The sequence below is a fragment of the Astyanax mexicanus genome, chromosome 15, assembly GCF_023375975.1.
Source record: "Astyanax mexicanus isolate ESR-SI-001 chromosome 15, AstMex3_surface, whole genome shotgun sequence".
NCBI classification, from domain to species: Eukaryota; Metazoa; Chordata; class Actinopteri; order Characiformes; family Acestrorhamphidae; genus Astyanax; species Astyanax mexicanus.
Window position 1 is genome coordinate 14,180,992 of NC_064422.1, and position 22,149 is coordinate 14,203,140.

At 39.2% G+C, this 22,149-nt stretch overlaps 1 protein-coding gene across 4 annotated transcripts in view; it reads right to left on the bottom strand.

The window, feature by feature from the left end:
- sdk2b (sidekick cell adhesion molecule 2b) overlaps positions 1 to 22,149 on the bottom strand; it is a 537,061-nt gene that overhangs the window by 5,118 nt on the left and 509,794 nt on the right. For all 4 annotated transcript variants that reach the window (XM_049464366.1, XM_049464364.1, XM_049464365.1 and 1 more), the window contains exons 41-44: positions 20,424 to 20,588; positions 20,178 to 20,318; positions 18,607 to 18,745; positions 15,183 to 15,312 (exon numbers count right to left, since the gene is read on the bottom strand). In XM_049464366.1, the coding sequence (XP_049320323.1) occupies positions 15,183 to 15,312; positions 18,607 to 18,745; positions 20,178 to 20,318; positions 20,424 to 20,588 (575 nt within the window). The remainder of the gene's footprint in view (positions 1 to 15,182; positions 15,313 to 18,606; positions 18,746 to 20,177; positions 20,319 to 20,423; positions 20,589 to 22,149) is intronic.

The following is a 22,149-nucleotide window of genomic DNA, read 5'->3' on the forward strand; positions in this document are numbered from 1 at the left end:
TGTGTGTGTGTGTGTGTATGTGTGTGTGTGTGTGTGTATGATGTGCATGTTAATTTGTCTTTCATACCACTGCTGTGTTAATGTGTTTTTAATGTACCATGGTGTGTGTGGGTCTGTGTACGAGAGAGAGAGGGATAGAAAGATGATCTTGTCTTTTTGGATAAACTATCCCTAAAATGGTATTTTTTGGCTTTGTGTTTGGGTGGGTATGGATTAGTATAGATGGGTATGACTGTGCATTGGTACAGATGTGTGTGGATATAGATGATATGGGTATAGATGTGTATGGGTATGTGCGTAGATGTATGGATATAGATAGAGAAGGGTGTTAAAGGGTATGGATACAAAAGGGGATGTGTATGGAAGTGGATGAGTATACATTTGTGTAAATAGGTATGAATGGGTATGGGTGCATATGAATGGGTATATTAGTGACTAGGGGTGGGCGATATTGCCCTAAAATAAAATCACGATATTTTGTGATATTTTTGTTATACTAATACTCTTGGTGATATGACAAAACATGTAATTAAAAAACATAATTTTAAGTATACACTACTGCAGATTATTGCATACAATATGATATGGCACACCCCCAACAGATATTAGAAAATACAAGAATTTGATCAGGTTTGTAACAGAAATCAATGATCCAGAATGTCAAGATACTAATAATGCACTCCAAATATCTCCATATATCCAGGACTGAAGTAAAATAAATGATACTGGACAGAAATAATCTGTCTCTAGTAGATATATAATGGTAAATGACAACAGTGTACATTTTTTTTGTTAAAAACAGCAAAAGAAAATATATTTTAGGGTATAATAGCGTTCACGATATTAAAAAATGTTGGAGATATTATTGTGTATGATACAATATGGCTATGGGTAGGTATGTACATACTTTGAACATTAATGGGTATGAATACAGATATATAAGTATTGATGAGAATAGGTACAGGTGTGGATGTATATAGAAATGAATGGCATAGAAGTGTAAGAGAGTGAATTTGTGTACATAGGTATTGATTTATATTAGTAAGTATGGATGGCAATGAAAGGGTTTGATGGGTATGTAAGGTTATTGGTGGGTATGGATGGTATGAATAGATATACAGGGGTTGGAGAATGAAACTGAAACACCTGTCATTTTAGTGTGGCTAAATTGGACCAGCCTGATGGCCAATCTTCATTAATTGCACATTGCACCAATAAGAGCAATTATCAGGGTAAGAGCACAGTTCTGCTCAAAATATTGCAATGCACACAACATTATGGGTGACATACCAGAGTTCAAAAGAGGACAAATTGTTGGTGCACATCTTGCTGGCACATCTGTGACCAAGACAGCAAGTCTTTGTGATGTATTAAGAACCACAGTATCCAGGGTAATGTCAGCATACCACCAAGAAGGACCAACCACATCCAACAGGATTAACTGTGGACACAAGAGGATTGTATCCAAAAAACATAAAACCACGGCTGCCCAAATCACAGCAGAATTTAATGTGCACCTCAACTCTCCTGTTTCCACCAGAACTGTCCATCGGGACAATAAATTATTGTGGTCTAAAACCAGGTGTTTCAATTTCATTGTCCAACCCCTGTAGACAGGTTTGGATATTAAAATATGGGATAGAAGAATGAGCATGAAAGGGTAAGGATGGTTATTGGTATATGGCATAGATATAAATAGGTATGGGTATTGTTCATAGATGGATATGGGTATGTAAGGGTTTGTGTGTGTATAGATATTTACAGAATGGAGTGTGTGTATCTGAAAGAGCTGTGTTGCTGTAGTTTATGAAGGTCGTATGACTGATATAATGTGATTGAGCTCAGGCTGGTATTGCGCTGGAACCTGTGGAGGGCTGTGTTCACACTCAGCACTCATATGAGTTTTATTAGTCATGGGGAATTACACTACATGCCACTGTGCACTTTATCAAAATACAGCCCAGAGTTGGGCTTTATCCTCAGATAGCACATCATTTGCTCGGATACTAAAAATCTTAGCACTAATATGTCTAATGTCTAATCTGGTACTTTCTACTTGTGTACATACTTTCTGCAATACTGTATATTCAGGGCCCTTTGAAGGCATGCGGGGGCCCCAAGTAAAAATATGGACCCCACCACATACTATCACCCATTATTTGAAAGTAAAACTAATGTCAGTTAGTCAGTAGCTATTTCCATTCTAGTTTTGAAGACGGTGTACAGCTGGTGTACATGGATACTGCTGAACATGTTCCAGTTTGGTTATATTCTACTGTAAGTAACTAGTGGGAGTGGGAGGGCCCCCCTTAAGTGTCATTGTACTTTCTTGCATTGATCGTCACAGAATATAAACGGCCTCTCAAACAGTTTGCTGTTGCATTCAAGATTAGAGTAATATCACTTACTGGTATAGCTATTACTGTTATTTTTAATACATCAACTTTTATTGAAAGTTGAGAAGATTTTATCGCTATCCTGTAAAGCTGCTGTTTTGGATATACTTGTCTTTGATTGGACAGTGACAATATACGCTTTTTCACTTCTTGCAGACAAACTGCCATTACAATTATTAATATACATTGTTAACAGTATTCTAAATGTTATTAATATATAACTGTTGAGTTTTGCCCCAGTAGCGTCTGCTGCATATAAAAGCTTACAAACGACTCTGGACATCACGAAACAGAGCACTGACAAAACATTTCCCCCACACCCAGCCCTGCACCACGTCATTTGTGTGTGTGTGTGTGTACCATATGGCCTCCTGCAGAGAAATTGGGGCATTAGAGAGTGTGTTTAGAAATCTGAGAGAAAGATGGAGGGAGGGGGCTTATTGTTCTAAGGATGGATTAACCCAAGATAGGAGTGTGTGTGTGTGTGTGTGTGTGTGTGTGTGAGAGAGAGAGAGAGAGAGAGAGAGAGAGATTAGTTTTCTTAAAAACTTTCATTGGACAGTGTGAAAAATTTACTGTGAGAATAAAAAAAATAGCCCCACCCATTCAGCCTACAGCAGTTTAGCCCCACCCACACTCTGCCAACATCAGTTTAGCCCCACAGATTTAACTTCTAGTTGTTTAGCTCCACCCATTTAGCCAATATAATTTTAGCCCCACCCATTTACGCTACAGCAGTTTAGCTCCGCCCATTCAGCCATGTAGTTTACTCCAGTTAGCCACACTCATACAGCCTACAGCAGTTTAGCCCCACTCATTAAGTTGGCTTGGAAAAGCCAACTTATTGTTCTTCGTAATCTTCTTATTCTTATTATTCTCGCCATGTTTTTTGCAACGCTACTCCTCCTACAGCTTTTATGGTACAGTCACGAAATTTTCAGGGATCGTAGAACCTATGCCAACTTAAGTTGCTTGTGCTTTTTGAAGCGATATATCGTACGGTTTTCGTAAAAACTTCGTAAATGTACGAAATTTTTCCCATTGAAAATGAATGGGGAGAAATTCGAAAGCTCGTGTACGTCACAATTTTCAAGATACGAAGACGAAATTCGGCTGGTTTATAGAACGTATCGCGTTCTTTCCGAAAATATGCTTCACGAAATTATATGTCGTACGGTTTTCGTACAATTGTCGTACGAAGTTTTCCCATAGAAATGAATGGGGGGCCCAGAGTTCCATCTCGCACACGAGCAGCTCTGCGCACGGAACCCCTTCTCTCCCCTGCTCCTCCAGTACTGTGAGTGTATGGAGGAGCTGCTGTATGGAGCAGCTATCAGTCAAAAGTTTGGACACCCCGGCACCCCAGCCAGGTTTTAGCAACCACCTATTAACTGCTTAGCAACCACCTTAGCAACCACCTGGAAAACGTTAGCAACTGCCTAGCAACCACTTAGCAACCACTTTAAAAATTATAGCAACTGCCTAGCAACCAGTTAGCAACACCTTAGCAACCACCAGGAAAACGTTAGGACCTGCCTAGCAACAGCTTAGCAACCACTTTAGAAATGAAAGCAACTGCCTAGCAACCACTTAGCAACCACTTAGCAACCACTTAGCAACCACGTTAAAAACGATAGCAACTGCCTAGCAACCACTTAGCAACACCTTAACAGCCACTAGGAAAACGTTAGCAACTGCCTAGCAACCACTTAGCAAACACTAGCAACCACTTAGCAACCACTTTAGAAACGATAGCAACAGCCTAGCAACCACTTAGCAACACCTTAACAACCACTAGGAAAACATTAGCAACTGCTTAGCAACCACTTTAGAAATTATAGCAACTGCCTAGCAACCACTTAGCAACCACCTGGTATACGTTAGCAACTGCCTAGCAACCAGTTAGCTACACCTTAGCAACCACCTGGAAAATGTTATCAACTGCATAGCAACAACTTAGCAATCATGTGGAATATGTTAGCAACTGCTTAGCAACCACCTAGCAATCACGTGGAATATGTTAGCAACTGCCTAGCAACCACTTAGCAACCAATTTAGAAATGATAGTAACTGCCTAGCAACCACTTAGCAACACCTTAGCAACCAACTGGAAAACGTTAGCAACTGCCTAGCAACAGCTTAGCAACCACTTTAAAAATGACAGCAACTGCCTAGCAACCACTTAGTAACCATGTGGAATATGTTAGCAACTGCCTAGCAACCACTTTCGAAATGATAGAAACTGCTTAGCAACCACTAAGCAACCACTTAGCAACCACATGGAAAACGTTAGCAACTGCCTAGCAACCACTTAGCAACCACTTTAGAAACACCTTAGCAACCGCATAGCAACACCTTAGCAACCACATAGCAACCACCTAGCAACACCTTAGCAACCACCCTAGATACCATAGCAACACCTTAGCAACCACCTAGCAACACCTTAGAAACCACCTAGCAACCACCTAGCAACACCTTAGCAACCACCCCGGATACCATAGCAACACCCTAGCAACCACCTAGCAACACCTTAGCAACCACCCCAGGTACCATAGCAACACCTTAGCAACCACCTAGCAACCACCTAGCAACACCTTAGCAACCACCCAGGATACCATAGCAACACCTTAGCAACCGCATAGCAACACCTTAGCAACCACCTAGCAACCACCTAGCAACACCCTAGCAACCACCTAGCAACACCTTAGCAACCACCCTAGATACCATAGCAACACCTTAGCAACCACCTAGCAACACCTTAGCAACCACCCCGGATACCATAGCAACACCCTAGCAACCACCTAGCAACACCTTAGCAACCACCCCAGGTACCATAGCAACACCTTAGCAACCACCTAGCAACCACCTAGCAACACCTTAGCAACCACCCAGGGTACCATAGCAACACCTTAGCAACCGCATAACAACACCTTAGCAACCACCTAGCAACACCCTAGCAACCACCTAGCAACACCTTAGCAACCACCCCAGATATCATAGCAACACCCTAGCAACCACCTAGCAACACCTTAGCAACCACCCGAGATACCATAGCAACACCTTAGCAACCACCTAGCAACACCCTAGCAACCACCTAGCAACACCCTAGCAACACCTTAGCAACCACCCCGGATACCATAGCAACACCTTAGCAACCACCTAGCAACACGTTAGCAACCACCTAGCAACATCTTAGCAACCACCCCGGATACCATAGCAACACCTTAGCAACAACCTAGCAACACCCTAGCAACCACCTAGCAACACCTTAGCAACCACCTGTTATATGTTAGCAATTGCCTAGCAACCAGTTAGCAACAGCTTAGCAACCACCTGGAAAACATTAGCAATTGCCTAGCAACAGCTTAGCAACCTTTTCAGAAATGATAGCAACTGCCTAGCAACACATTAGCAATCAAAAGTTTAACCAAAAGTTTTACGATTTCAGCATTTAAACAAGCGTTTTTAGATTTCAGCGTTTAACCAAACGTTTTTAGATTTCAGCGTTTAATCAAACGTTTTTAGATTTCAGTGTTTAACCAAATGTTTTTAGATTTCATCTTTTAACCAAACGTTTTTAGATTTCAGCGTTTAATCAAACATTCTTAGATTTCAACGTTTAACCAAATGTTTTTAGATTTCAGCGTTTAACCAAATGTTTTTAGATTTCAGCGTTTAACCAAATGTTTTTAGATTTCAGCGTTTTTAGCATTTAGCGTTAACAGCATATCAATGACTCTTCACACTCTTCAGACGGAAAAAGCTTAGCAACCATTTTAACTTTTTAACGTTATTAGCGTTCTTTTCCAAGCCAACTTAAAGTTCGTTCACGAACTTTACCTTTTCTAGTTTAACCTACAATTGTTTAGCTCCACCCATTCAGCCTATGGCCTTTTTAGCCACTCCCATTCAACCTGCAGCAGTTTAACCCCACATATTTAGCCTACAAACCCAACCATTTAAGTCATAGTTGTTTAGCCCTGCCCATTCAGCTTATAGCAGTTTAGCTCCACCCATTAATCTTACAGCTCAGAGGGGACTGAGGTAAAAGAACAGTGTAGAGTAGTGTAATACATCCTGGATACTGTGCTTTGCTCTGCCCTGTACTTAAATCTGTGTTTATGGGTCCACTGAGTCGTACAGAGTGAGGAATCACGTAATCCACTCTATTATCTGTTTGAGCTGCTGGACGGATGACGACACTCCACATGTTTCCAGGAAGCAGAGTGAATCAGTGACTCGGGCAGGAGTGTGAGTAATAGTGAGCTATTTCAGGATCACAAACCGCCGAGTGTTTGTACAGTAATGAAGCGCACTGTGCATAAACCAGTCCAAACAGGGAACAGAGGGGCGTTTCCTCTGTGAAAGAAAAATGTATTATTTTAAAACGGGTGTTGTTTTTTTTCAATCATATTTTAACTTTTACAATTTATATGTACTGATACAAAGTGTATTAAGGACTGTTGCCTTTACTAACAAGCCTCTAAAGAAGTTTGACAGTTGATGTGCATTTTTTTGTGATCAAGTTGTTATTAAATTATCTTGAAACCTTAAAACATTTGTATGTGTATTTAATAATAATAATGATAATAATAATAATACATTTTATTTGTTGGCGCCCTTCAAGACACTTAAGGTCACCTTACATCCAAGAGTTCTGGTGTACATACAGTACATAGATCAAACAGTACATATTTAAAGCAGAAAAAGTAGCAATTAAATAAAAGTAAAATAGAATGAGTAAAATAAAGACAAGATAAAATAAACACAGATTGATTAAAATAACTAAAAATACAATGAGTAAGCCGTCTTTAAGAGATGCGTTTTAAGAGCAGTTTTTAAACTGTGTAGCGGAGTCCAAAACTATTAAAATTCTAATTGTATAGGATAGAAGATGAATTGATTTGTGAGGATGTGTTTATACACGTTTTTACTTATCAAAGCCTGGTGTTATTGGTCTGTTAGTGTGGTTTGTTAATAGTTAGTACCAAGGTTGACGCGCTTGTAAGAATTAGGGGTCCGACAGTTGAAGAAGTGCAGTAATAAAGTCATTGCTGAGATTAAAAAATACAACAAAGCTACTGGACTAGAACTAAATGAAAACAAAAAAAATAGGGGTGTTCTAAAACTTTTGACTGGTAGTGAATGTGGGCAGAGACTCCCTTTACATTACATGAATTGGTTTATAGAATGTTGTAAATTTGTAGGTAATGTGAATACAACCATTTTTTCGATGGTAGTAATGTTATGGCTGACTGGTGTAAATATATTTTTTTAAATTAATAAATAAATAAATGCAGAACTTCTGAAAAACTTTTAATCATTGCATGTGTGTGTGTGTAGGAGAGAGAGAGGGAGAATGAGAGAGAGATAGATTGTAGAGTGGGGAATTCACCCTAGAATGATCATATAACTTCAGTATGATCATATGTCTCCAGTAACGAGGTGTGAAGAGGTTTTGCTTTCTGAACGTATCGCTCAGTCTTTGTGTCCGAATTGAAACTGAAATCATGGAGAACCGTTCCGCCGTTCACAGAACCTGATCTTCAGACTGTCAGAACTGCAAAAAATCCCCCCTTCAGCTCTGCCAGAAACTTAGCCTCACTGCTGAGAGGAAGCTTCTAGAGTAAAAATGTAATGTTTTGTACAAACAAACTGCAATTTATTTATTATTTAGATTTTTTTAGATTACCGTATTTTTCGCACTGTAAGGCGCACTTAAAATCCTTAATTTGTCCCACAGTGTAGAGCTGTAGTGCTGTCGGGTAGCATTAGCTGCTAACAGCAGCTAGCCTTGGAAATCTGCAAATCTTAGCTTACTGTAAGTAAATGAGAAATCTTTGTATATTAGCATACAGTGCTTAACATTCTGATTAATACTGAGTAGCTCTGACTTGCTGAGGCATGATCTTTACAAGTTCTTTGTAGGTGTTCTGTGGGATCTTCACTTCATCTAAACTTTAGTCTTTGCAGTCTGTGTAATCTATACATTGGCCTTTTCAATAGGACAGCAGTGTTTAAGTTGATCAATAAATGTTTTCTCATGGAATGGTTTGGGAATGCCCACACCTGTAAAAGTTGTGAGGTGTTATCTTGTGAGTGAGGCTAAATATTTGCCAGCATGCTCATAGCAAGGCGATGTGAAGTATAGGCGCTTAAGTAAGGCCGCATTGTGGGTGCACAGTGGGATGAGACATTCTGAAGACATTTCTAAAGTTGTGCAGAAATTTAACTTTCCTGGATTGAAGATAGAGGTCATAGAAGAGATTGGTAATGATTAGGGTAATTGTAATGATTGTGACCGGCAGCATCTGGCTAGAATTGTCTGTGGAGCAGTGTTCTTTTAGCTCAGAAGAAAGTCAGGATAGTCTCATCAAAACCGTAGTAAAATCAATAGTATTTTAAAAACATACAGGTTATCACTTTTACCTATTAGTGGCTAATCAAATGAGTACACACAGTATTTTAACTTCTATCTATGGGCATGTTTATGGTGGTTAGATGTGTAAAATGCTGTATAATAATGCATTGTTATCAACAGGAATGGCTAACAATGCTAACCTGGAAAAATTCTAACAGTGCTATCCTTACACCATAATCACCAGTCTTTCGCTAGCTGTTTTTGTTTTCTGAAAATGTGTTGAAAGTGTAAAATTACTGCAATTTTTAACTAGAACAAATCGCCAACTTGGGTGTGACTGTCACTCCTGATGCTGTCATTCTGCCTGCTCTGCACTCTGATCTACACAACAGAGAGTCCAATTCCCAGCATGCACTCTGCTGAGCATGTGACGCTACAGGGTTCTCGCTCACCCAGTTACTGATTGTTTGCACCTGTCCTGTCTTGTATATATACCCCTCTGTTTTTTCGGTCCCTCGTTGAGTATTGATTCTACTTAGCTAGCTCTTCTTCAACGCGTTTCCTTTGTTTATTGCTTTTGTTACAAGCTTTTTTGTTTTGTTTCTGACCATCGATTTTTGCCTTGCCCTTTCTTTTGTTTGTTTCTGTTGCCTACCTATTTCTGTATTTTTGACTTCTCTTTTGCCTTGTCCCTTTTCTGCTGGATTTCTCATGTATTACCCTGTTTTGCTTGACTACATATGTTAGTATGTCAATTATATTTGCTGCTGTTATTGACCCTGCCTGTCTCAGACTACTCCTATAAGCCTAACCCCTTTTTTTAATAAACTGGGTGTTTTTGTATCTGCGTGTGTCTGGCCTGTGTGACAGTGACATCATTATGTTAACTTAACATTGTGACGCCACCAAAAAGACTAAAAAGAATAAAGCTGCCCTTAAAGACAGAACTCTCAGTCCTCAGCTCCTCCTGCCTCCCTCGACCCATGCGTCACCAGATACTGAAGGCCCAGAGATCTGGATTGAAGGGCCCACTTCAGCTTCAAACGGACGCTCTCGCAGCTTTCCTGACCACGATAACACTCCACACTGCCGGGGGGCGCGGCGGGCACAGAACCCTCTCTGTTCCTCACCACAGATCAAAGCTGAGTAGATCCTGAGTCATAGAGGTGCGGGCAGGATCTATCCGTGGAGGATAAAGCAGGATTTAAAGGGGATGACATCAGGTGAGTGTATTTGTATAGATCTGTCTGAGCCTCGATGACACACAAGAATGCGGTATTTCTTCTCTATTCTCCATCCAAAGAAACCAGGGCTCTTACTGAGTGTTCTGTGCACAGTCTCCAAGACATGGCAAACCATATTTGGGTTTTAAGAAGCAATTTTTTTCACTGTCCAATAAAAAACAACATTTTCAAAACAGCTTCTTTACAAGAGAGAGAGATAAAACCTTCTAACATTCAATTCAAGTCTGTGTAAATGAGTTTATTTCAGGTCATTTTAGAGATTTTAAATGGGTCCTTTTATCATTACATGTAAAGGAAAAATTGTAAGGGACAGTTTAAGCATTCAAAAGTATGTAGCAATCTAAAAATCTGCAAAAAATTACTTTTAAACAGGAGCAAGGAGGCTAATGAAGCTAAGAAACTACATTTTTGTTGAGCTAGCTTTTTAGTTGGTGCAAGGGGATTGGTTCAGCTGCCTATCAGTCAAAAGCCTGTGTAGTGGGCGGGTGTTATTCCTCTGTTGTCCATGCCTGGCATTCAGCTCTAGAGAGTCCTAATTTATTAGCAATAATTCTCTCCCTCTCTTGCTCTAGTTTCTTCTTTTTTTAGATGTGAATGACTCATCTGTTTTAATGGTATGGGAATTCCTAGAGGGGTTTAGCCTCATGGAAGGAAGACCTCATGGTGGACTGTGGCAGTGGTCTAGCCCATGGCAGACTGGGCCAGAAAGCTGTGAACTGCTGAAATTGAAAGCTGAGGAGAGTTTAATCTGGAACAGCTGCCTCTGGGCCATTCACATGATCAGAATGTGGAAGGAGGCCAAAGAGTTTAAAAGAAAAGCACTACTAAATGTATATCATGTCTTCATCACACACACACACACACACACACACACACACACACACACGTTTGCGCACACACATACACACACATAGCCAGGACAGTTGGAGAGAGACAGCTCATGTCCCTTCTAATAACCTTAAAATTGCACCCCTTGCTGACACAGATGTGCAAAAAACAAACAAACTAATGTCTAATGTCATGTGTAGGCTAGAGGGGTATAAATCCCAAGCACTGAGCTGTGGAGCAGTGTTACTGTGTTCTCTGGAATGATGGAGCTCCATCCTATACTTTTGGATGGGAGGAGTCGATGATGACGTGGGGTACTCACTGAGTTCATTCAAATTCTCACAGCAATATTCCAAAGTATAGACACAGTTGCACCAACAAAAGCAGGATAAACTCTTTTTAATACCCTTGATTATAGAAAAAACAAAGGAATATCAGGAGTCCCATCACTTTTGTCCATACAGCGTTTCTGCCTTCAAAGATATTGCAAAGATATTACAAAGAACATGATAAATGTAAGCCAGCGCAAAGAGACCAGAAACAGGAGACAGCCCGGCTATAATATCTGGTTTTAGTTCATTTACCATGGCGAGCAAAGTGTCTGATTGTTATCAGATCTATATCAAAAGCTGTGCATCAGTTCTGCTTATCTGAATTTAGCCATTGATGGGTCTGAACAAATTAATCCAAGTTATAGAGTACTGAAAAATTCCATGTCATTCAATTTCAGAAATTCACTACCCAAACATTCATTATAATCAGCTTCAAATCAAAAAGTGGAATAGACACGCTGTCAAAAGTTTGGTTGTATAAACATATTCAGTGATGGTATAGTTACTTTGAAAAAGTAATCCGATTACTGATTACTGATTACTCCTTTAAAAAGTAGCTTAGTTACTTTATGGATTACTTGATTTTAAAAGTAACTAAGTTACTTTACAAGTTACTTTATTAGTTACTTTCAGCAGCTGCAGACACCACCTCCCGCCGCCTTAACATAAAAACTATAACCAGTTTTGCCAATACTCCCTTTATTGGAAAATGCATTTTTAACAGCAACAATTTATCTCTTGATATGTAAAGTTGAACTACTTCCTGAACAAATAAGTTTTTTTTTATAAAAATAAAAGACCATTTCTCTTGAATTAACTTAACATAAATATTTAAAAAAATAATAATAAAATATGGTCTTTCTTGATAATATACTTGTTTTTATAAAATAAATATAAAATAAAGAAAGACTTTCTTGACCTGACATATTTAACACTGTAAAACTGAATATTGAACCTGTTGTTCTCTGCAGGGCAGCAAGGAGTAGTTTTATAAAACAAAACCGTGTATATGGTCTGGGCCATGGATCACATATATGCGGACTGCGGTCCGGGTGCGGACCCAAACCAATAAACTACTGAAAAGGATTTAATTTTGACAGCGTTTATATAAAGCACCGGAACTTTTCTTGTATTTACTGTATACGTGCTCTGCGGCACAGTAAACTTGCAGACCAATCACCTCATTAACAGAAGAGAAACGCGTGTGATTGGGGGAGAGCAGAGTGAGGTGGAGAGAGAGAGGGAGTGTATCGCACAGTGACTTGGATAAGTAACTTTAAGGGAATAAATAAATAAACACACCCTTCCTCATGCGAGATCTAACCCGGGTCCTCAAGCTTGCGGTCCAAAAACACTACTGCTGACCCAGCTAGTGATTTGGGAAACAGCCATTAAAAACGGCATTATAAGGAGACAGGGAGCCCAAGAACGGGCGGAAAGACGAAAACGGGCGGAAACTAAAGCCACGCCGAGGACGACAGAGACACAGGGGAGGAATCTGGCCAGAGAGGCATTTTATTTATTTTTTTCTTTATAGTCCAAACAACCTCATGGGCCAGATGTTTCATGCTTGCGGGCCACATCTGCCCCGCGCGCCGCCTATTGCCAAACCCTGCTCTACACAGTATTAGGCAGGTGAAGTTAATGTTAATAATTACTGATATTCCATTAACACTTACATTTAAAACAGATGATAATGTCTTGGCCTGTTTAAATGGCTGGTTGGTTTTAGTTGTGGTATAAGGTTGGAGGTTCAGCTTGTGCTGTTGTGCTATCTTTATTAACCTCAGAACACTAACGTTAAAATTAGTAACACACTCACTAACGTTGGATACACTGTATGACACAATTTGGAACCCTTCCTTAATTTTACAACATGAAAAGTATAGAATAGAATAGAATAGAATAGAATTTATTGTCCACAATATGGAATTTGGTCTTTGATTAGTCATGGCATTAAAACACCAACAATCTATAACCACACATACTACACACACAAGATAAAACAACACACAATAGCAAAAATTACATGTTTAGAATTTCCACTGCATTTGGGACAAAAGATCTCCTGTAAATATTCCTAGTAGCTCTTGGCATCCTATACCATTTGCCTGATGGGAGCTGTTTAAATTTTCAGAGAGTTCAGAGGGTGTGATGTGTCCTTTATGATCTATACAGATCTGTCATACGTCTCTGACCTCTTCCTACTATTTTACTTCCCATCTTCACTATCCACGACAGTTTTGCTTTACCCTTGCAACACAAATTTCCAAACCAGCTTGTCATATTATAGCACAGAACACGCTCCACCGGATAGCAATATGCCAAATTCACAATATCAGGGCTGACTTCAAACTCACACAGTTTCCTACCAAACATCAGATAAAAAACAGAAATATTATTGGAAAATAATTTAAGTAATTAAAGTAATCCTTAACAGGTAATGTCCTAACAAAAAACATAATGTTGCTGGGAACTTGGGCTTTGGTCCACCCATTCCTGGGATATGTGAGCACCTAATTTAAACACACAAACACACTAACATCAGGTAAATTACACCCATAACAAATCTCTCTATCACTAACGTCAGATAAAAATCACCCGAACGCATGCCTCTTGAAAAAAACATAGATGGGTGGAGGGAATTAACCATAACATTAATGCCATCAATAAGTGCCCTAAAGCTACCCAAAATCCCATGCAGCTCAGACAGCAGCTACACAATAAAAATCACATAAAAAATGATGTGGGGGAAAAATCACCTGGCGTTAGCTTTCTGTTCTGTTCCAATAATGTTTACACTGCTATTAATCTCATCATTATCATGTTTTGAGGGGTGGGTGTAATATTACATAGTCAGGGGAATAGAGCTGTTCCGTTAAAGTTCACAAGGGTGTGGACATGCACTGTATCAGAGTGTATGTCTATGTCTGTGGATCTTAGTTCCCTAGAGATTATTGTTGTTGCAGCTCTTTTGTCACAGAAAACAGGTCAGTGAATCACCCCCCACCCCCACCCCCATTCCCTGACTTTGTTCTTTACCTCTGAACACATTTACACCTGGTCACTTCATGCATCTTGAATATCAGAATTCTCTCTAGGTAAGGACACATCAGGACGTGGTCTGAGATGCACTTAACACATATATGAATCCAATCATACACATCACTTTAAGAGGTGGTCTGAGACACATTCAAATCCAATACAAATATGATCCTTAAACCACTTCAAAAGATGATCTGACACACATTTAAAACAGATACAAATCTGATTACTCTCACCACTTTATAAGGTGGTCTGAGACGCACTGAACGGATATATGAATCCAATCACTCAAAGTACTTCAGGAGGTGTTATGAGACACATTTAAACAGAAACGATTCCTATCACTCAAATCAAATCCTTTACTATTACTCCACTTCAGGAGGTGGTCTGAGACACATTTAGAACAGATGTGGTCTGAGATAAATATAAAAATATACAAATCTGATCTCTCAATCCACTTCAAAAGATGGTCTAAGACACATTTAAAACAGATATAAATCCTATACATTAATTGACCAGGTGTGAACAGGGTCTCTTTTGCTCCCAGTTCCTACTGGCTGCGGAAAGACCGGGAACTGCAAGACACTCGGATGAAATGAAGATGTCCCCGAGTGTCCCGCCAACACAGCAGATCTGTCCTGGTTTGATCATTCCCCATTAAGCCTTCAGATCTAAAGCAGGCCAGGACGGTCCATTTCTGGAGGGATAATAACCTACTTACGCAGCACTCTTCTTCTCCTTCTGTTTTTTCTGCAGAATGCCCTTTAGGACACATTTCTGTCTTAGCAAGACTAATATGGAAATATGTTTCTATACTAGATTGGTGTTGTATAAGATAAAAGGAAGTGAATGTTTTGTATTAGAGGCAAAGTGCAGCTTGACATGTGCAGAGGGCATCCTGGACTGGGGCTACAAACTGCTGGTTAAACCGGTCCTAATTGTTCAGTGTAGGAGTGTGTGAGTTGTGTATCTGTACCTGTGAGTCTGATATCTCAGAGGGTTTCTCGGTCAGGCTGCTGCTCTCTGCTGGAATCAGGTCGTTGTATTTAGTGCTGATGTCTTCATCAGAGTAGTGCAGCCCACCAGGACTCGGCCTTGGGGGAGACCTGCATAAAGCGAGACAGTAAGGTTTATTTACAAGTATTTGATTATAAATCGAGCTCCTGTGGGGCATCCTTGAGCAGAAGGTGGAGGTGTGCAAGGTGTCTAGTATCCACCAGCTTGGTAATGTCATATATACCACAATACATACTATACACTGACTAAAATAAGTTATATCAAAGTATCATTTCAGTACTAGTACACCCATCACATTGATAATATCCTACAGATATTATATATTTTTATGGGTCGTCACAATAGAAATTAATTTGGATAATATGCCACACAGCTGCTCAGCTAATAATAGAATATTTGCAGAAATGTAAGGGGTGCACTCACTTTTGACTTTTGTGAGATACTGTATACAGTGGTATGAAAAAGTTTGGGCACCCCTGATCATTTTCATGATTTTCCTTTATAAATAATTGGTTGTTCAGATCGGCAATTTCAGTAAAATATATCATATAGCAGATGAACACAGTGATATTTCAGAAGTTAAATTCTTTAAACTAAATTAGGCAGGTGCATAAATGTGGGCACCCTTGTCATTTTATCAATTCAAATATATTTAGCACTAATTATTGGAATACACAATTTATTTGGTAAGCTTATTGACCCTTCACCTACATACACAGGAAAATCCATTTATGATAAAGGATTAAGGAACCAAGTTTTTCTCCTCTTTGCATCTTCTCTAAAGGGCAGCAAAATGGGAGCCTCAAAACAAAACTCTCAAATAACCTGAAAACAAAGATTGTTTAACATCATGATTTAGAGGAAAGATACAAAAAGCTCAAATCTCAGAGATTTCAGCTGTCAGTTTCCACTGTGAGGAACATGGTGAGGAAATGGAAGAACCAAAGACACAGTTCTAGTTAAGACCTGAAGTGAGAGAACAAGAAAAATCTCAGATAATCAGAGGAGAAGGATGGTGAGAACAGTCATAGTCAACCCACAGACCAGCTCCTAACATCATCATCTTACTGCAGATGGATTCACTGTGCATCGTTCAACTATTCAGCGCACTTTACACAAAGAGAGGCTGTATGGGAGAGAAATGCAGAAGAAGGCTTTTCTGAGCGCACGCAACAAACAGAGTCGCTTGAGGTATGCTAAAGCTAAAGCACATTTAGACAAGCCAGCTTCATTTTGGAATAAGGTTCTGTGTGTGGACTGATAATTCTAAAATTGAGTTATTTGGAGGGCGGTATGCATGGTGGAAAAAGGACACAGCATTGCAACACAAACACTTTACTGCTGCCCACAGTAAAATCAAATATCTCAAACACTCTCAAATATCACTGTGTTCATCTGCTATATGATATATTTAACTGAAATTGCTGATCCGAACAACCAATGATTTATAAAGGAAAATCATGGAAATCATAGCACCATATTTGAGATCTTTTGAGCTAGTCTGAAGAACAAAGCTCCGTTCCATTCAGATTTCTCTGCTGTCGATATGAAGAGAACAATTAATAATACTACACTTGAGGAGAGCTTTAGAGATGTTTTAATAAACATAGTGATGCAATGTAAAACCAGTATATCTGTCTTTTAATAGCCTTATTATGTTTAGAATTCCCACATTCCACAATCAAATGAAGTCGTTTTTTGTACTGCCACGCTGTGAGGTGTCCGTTAAGTACAGTTCCAGCACTAAATGGGCCTTCGTTCTGTCCGGAGGTCACAGTAAAGGTCACATGACTGGTGGAAAGCGATGGATTGGTGGTTGGGAAGTGCTGCACTATTGTTTCCATGCTGTTTTACAGTGGAAAGCTGGACAGGGTGACACTGGCTGTTTGCTTTTGTCATCAGTTTTTCCACACAGCTACTCTCTCTCTTTTTCTCTACCTAATGAGGGCCAGTGAATTATGGGGATGGGGGTGGGGGAGGCTTTAATCTCAGTAGGTTCAGGGAAACAACCATATTTTTTTTATAGAATACGGGTAACTTAAACTAAAATTATCATATATAATATAATGTATAAATGTTAACAATCATGTTGTAAGGAGCAGTAAAGCCACTCCACTGAAGTACAGCACTGAACTAACCATGCTAAGCGCTAGCTCTTTCTCTGGTCAGAGGTGAGTATTATCGTTCTGTAGCCTGCTGCTAACCCTGGCTAGCACTGCTGGAGCAGTATTAGCATTAGCTGCTAAGTGCTTGATCTTTCGCATTAGTCACTAGCGGTTAGCCACTAATCCTAACGCTACTGCACCCATCCTTAGTGGAAATCTGGAAATCTTACTTAAAATAAACATAAGCGCTTTACTCACCCAAATAAACAGTTTTCGTTTGAGGCATCTGTATAGATTAATATCCAGCACTATTTTTTTTTACTGTTTTATTTTGTTTACTTAAATTAGCTTAGCTTTACAGGCTAAATTAGATGTAATTAGAAGGAAAACATGATGACACCCCAATTCCTTACTAGTGTTACATAATTCACCTTATAATTATAGGTCTGATTGGGTATTCCCAGATCAGCCATTCTGTGGCAACATACTAACATAGTTCATTACTTGACAACTTTGGTCATAACACCATCCAGATTTTAATCTAGTCAAATGTAATCTACTGCCAAATAAAAATTGTAGTTACAGTTAGAGTTTTGCAACTCTGAGATGTGCAAAAAAGGTATTCTTTATCACTAAATAAAAATGTGTGGAACCACAGTGGAACTTATTTTTTTTTGTGCTATAAAGAACCTTCTACATTTTTAAGATTTTTAAGATTTTAAGGCTTTTCACCAGGAAAGTCATATTAGCCATTAAAAAAAAAAAAAAAAAAAAAAATAATAATATATATATATATATAATTTTTTTTTTTGTAATTGTTGTAGTTCTACATAGAAAAGCAACTCCAAGTGTGGACAGACCCTTAGCATGTAAGGAGTAAACACTATAAGTGCAGTTTAAAAATGAACAATTACAGTAATAGTAATAGTGCACTTATCCTAATAAGTGCTGCTGAACTATTTAAACTCATGAGAACAGAGCCGAATGCTAAATCTGAGAGAAAGAATGACTGGAACGGGTCTGCAGATCTCAGCTGAGATCTTTCAGTCCCTGCGTTTAGTGCCAGTGTATTTCCTGTTGTTGAGAAAGTGAAAGCCAAGTTTGAAATATTTCTGGTTAAAAATCTGAGCTGCAGAGAATTCCAGGCTGGTGATGGAACTGTAAATGGAAAGCCAGACGGAGGGGAAACCCACAGACAGTGAGAGGCAGGCAGACAATAAAACCTGACAGACAGACAGACAGAGGGAAAGACAGACAGAGGAGAAAAGCAGGACTGGCCTGGTGTAGACGCCGTTCTTGCGGCAGAAGGAGTTTTTGACGGACAGTCGGCGGTTGTTCAGCTCCAGAGCAGGAAATCGGCTCTCGTCCAGACTGACCATCTCTCCATGAGTCAGAGACTTGCAGTTGGAGTTGCTGCCTAAAGCCACAACACACATAAACACATTGAGAATTACACTAAGAAACATGTCAATTGTCACAAAACATAGTAGTACTTGTCTGTTTACACTTGACAATTCTAACCAGACGCCATCGGTGCACTGTGGGTGGTATTGCCTTCTATGACATATTCACGGTACAAATGTGAGACTGTGGCTGGAGGTATGTTAAATGTCTATAAAACTTTAATCGGTTGTATTTAGCTTCACCTGTCTCAAATCCCAAGTTCAAATCACCGTTTTATAAGCACACTGCTTTAACCTCACTCAAAAGATAACACCTCACAACTTACATACAGGTGTTGGCATTCATAAGCTGTCTCATGAGATAATGCTTTGCAGTCAATTTACAGTACATACTTTTGGGATATCACTGAAAAGTCTCTTAACTCAATAAGATTTGATTTGATTTAGATTCTTTAGTAAATGATGCATCACATTTAGTGTCGCTATAAAATGATTCAATCAATTCAATCAGCTTCCATACGCTGCACACTACATCAAATTGATCTGCATGGCTGTCACCCAAGAGGGAAGCCTCTTTTGAAGTCTGTACACAAAAAAACAGTTTGCTGAAGACATGTCAACAATGGACATGGATTATTAGAACCATACCCTATGGTCTAATTAGACCAAGATTAATTTGTTTGGTTCGCTGTAGCTTTGGAATCTTGAGATCTATGTATCAAACCAATCGCTCTAAACAGTAAATGACTACCAACTGAAGGAGAACGCTTTTTACTCATCCATGGGGCCAAAAGGTGTTGGGTTAAAATCCCAAGACTGGTTGTGGTTTCAAATCCCAGGAATGATTGGTTATTACCAGATTAGCCATTCTGTGGCACCTTAGGATAGGATTAGGGCCTAGATCAAGGTAGCTTTGGACACTTGAGACCTATGTATCAAACCAAGTGCCCTAAACAGTAAATGACTACCAACTAAGGGAGAACACTTTTTGCTCATCCATTGGGTCAAAAGGTGTTGGGTTCAAATCCCAGGACTGATTGGTTATTCTCACATCAGCCATTTTGTGGCACCAAAGGATAGGATTAAGGGCCTTGGCCAAGGTAGCTTTAGGCACTTGAGACCTATGTATCAAACCAATTGCTCTAAACTGTAAATGACTACCAACTGAAGGAGAATGCTTTTTGCTCATCCATGGAGGCAAAATGTGTTGGGTTCAAATCCCAATACTAGCTGTGAGTTTAAATCCCAGGACTGATTGGTTATTACCAGGTCAGCTACTCTGTGGTACCCCAGGTTGATGTTGAGGGGCATGCTCAAGGTAGCTAATAGTTAGATAAAGAGACCTAAATATTGAACTCACAACCTTGTGAGTTATTGATGAACCAGTGCTCCAACCGTTGAGCCACGACTGGATAGTGTATACAGGAGAGTGAATAGTTGGTGTACCTGAGTCTGATTTCTTGGCATATTTCTTGCTTTGGCCTCTAATGATGAGGATGAAGACCAGCAGCAAGATGAAGATAAGGCCGACCAACGCCACCACCACCAGGAACCACCACTCCTCGTAAAATGGTGCCACCTTTTGGGCTGAGTGTAGAATAAAGACAGAATATATTTTTATTTTTTAAAAACAAAACCATCTGAAAACTGTTTGGTTACTAGGCTTTAAGACTGAATTTAAACTGAACGAACCTGAAATAGACGGAGACGGTTGGCTTGGCGATCCGTATCCATAGTCATTGACTCCGATGACTCTGAAATCGTAGCTGACCCCCTGCTTCAGGATGTCCATGTTAAACGTGTATGACGTCACTTCCTTAGGAATATCCTTGATCAAAATATCCCACAAACCTTCATCTGCAACACAAAAGCAGAGAAACCTCAAGGTTGGCTTCAAGTCAGCTCTACACCTTTCATTGGAGATAATGAAAAGCCTGGAGAAATCCCACCCCGACAAGTTGGACGTGCCAAATCTTGCACAGTTGAAAGCCCTGCTGCCTTTGTGCCACATAATTCATATCCCGAACAACTCACAGACGTTATAAACTTCTCGTAAATCTGAGCGCACTCTCAGGTCAGAGCAGGGGAGTTTCCGGCTTTTACTCCTGAACTTGGTAAGTGCAGCCAAAAGTGTGCTTTAATCTTTACTGCTGGAGTTTAACATGCATCTGCAAGCTTCCACAGCATTATCATAAATGCAATGCATAATTTTAACTGTTTATAGACAACTGCACTGCTTTCTTGGAAAGACAATTATCTTAAATCAGGTCAATATTACCTAGAGGAACGAGGTGCATACCAAAGTGAAGGGTGTAATGAAAATGCTCCCATTCATATATATGTGTTAGTGCTGGACAATGTGTTAAAAAATTTATACCACTGTATTTTTCAAGATTCTAACTGTTTAGATGGTATATCACATTGTTTTTATTTTATTTTTTTTTTTATTATTATTTTGCATTATGTTTTATTTTATTTTGCATGTCTGGGGCTTTAATATAGGTTTGTGACTTACCGTAAACATAGAACATATAATATAAAACTCTAAGGCTTTAAATTAAGGCTTTTATTACTATTGGGTTTATTTTGTCCCATAAAATTACACAATGTCTGAAGGAATCAAACTTCATTATCAGAAAACAGCTGAAGAATGTAAAGAATAGACCTTAAAAAGAGATACAGCAACAAGTTTAATGGCTTCCTTTTCAAATCTATAAATGAGCCTTAAATCTTAAATGTTAAAGTATTTAAAAAAAAAGATATTTCTCAAAGCTCTATTGCACAAGTTGGACACAAGTTTAATATCAATGTACAATATGTTATAATTGAAGCCATTAGAGGCATTACAGTATTAAAATCAGCCACAAGTCCCTTCTTTCTGCAGTTAACAAATACATTTAATTCACTGTGCATTTAATATTAATAAAATATACTATTAATGTATTTTAAAGGGCTATATTTACTGCTCTTAAAGCTTTTGTGCACATCGTACTAAAAGTCTTATGGAGTGTTTTCAGTTGTGCTGAATAAATGATTCTGCACCCAGAACCCATTCTGGGCTCATCCAGGGGGAGAGAGAAACTTTTTCTAATCTGTTGATCGATTTTGTAATTTCGAGTGATTCATTGCTGTTTGCTGTTGTTTTTCTATTTTACTTAAATAAAAACAAACACTCAAACAAACATATTGCAAAAAACAGAAACAGGAGCTCCTCAGACAAAGTGCTGTTCTTATGTTTCTCCAGGTAGGACGGAGCGTTTGACTCCACAGGGCTGACCTGCCATCACTCCAGTGTATTAGCTTGTTATGCTAACTGGATAGCATTAGCTAGCGAGCTGTATCTTTTACACAGTGCTCTGCAGCGCATCTAGCGCTATGTGAAAAAGGTATACTGGTTTTAATTTTCCCACTGGTATAC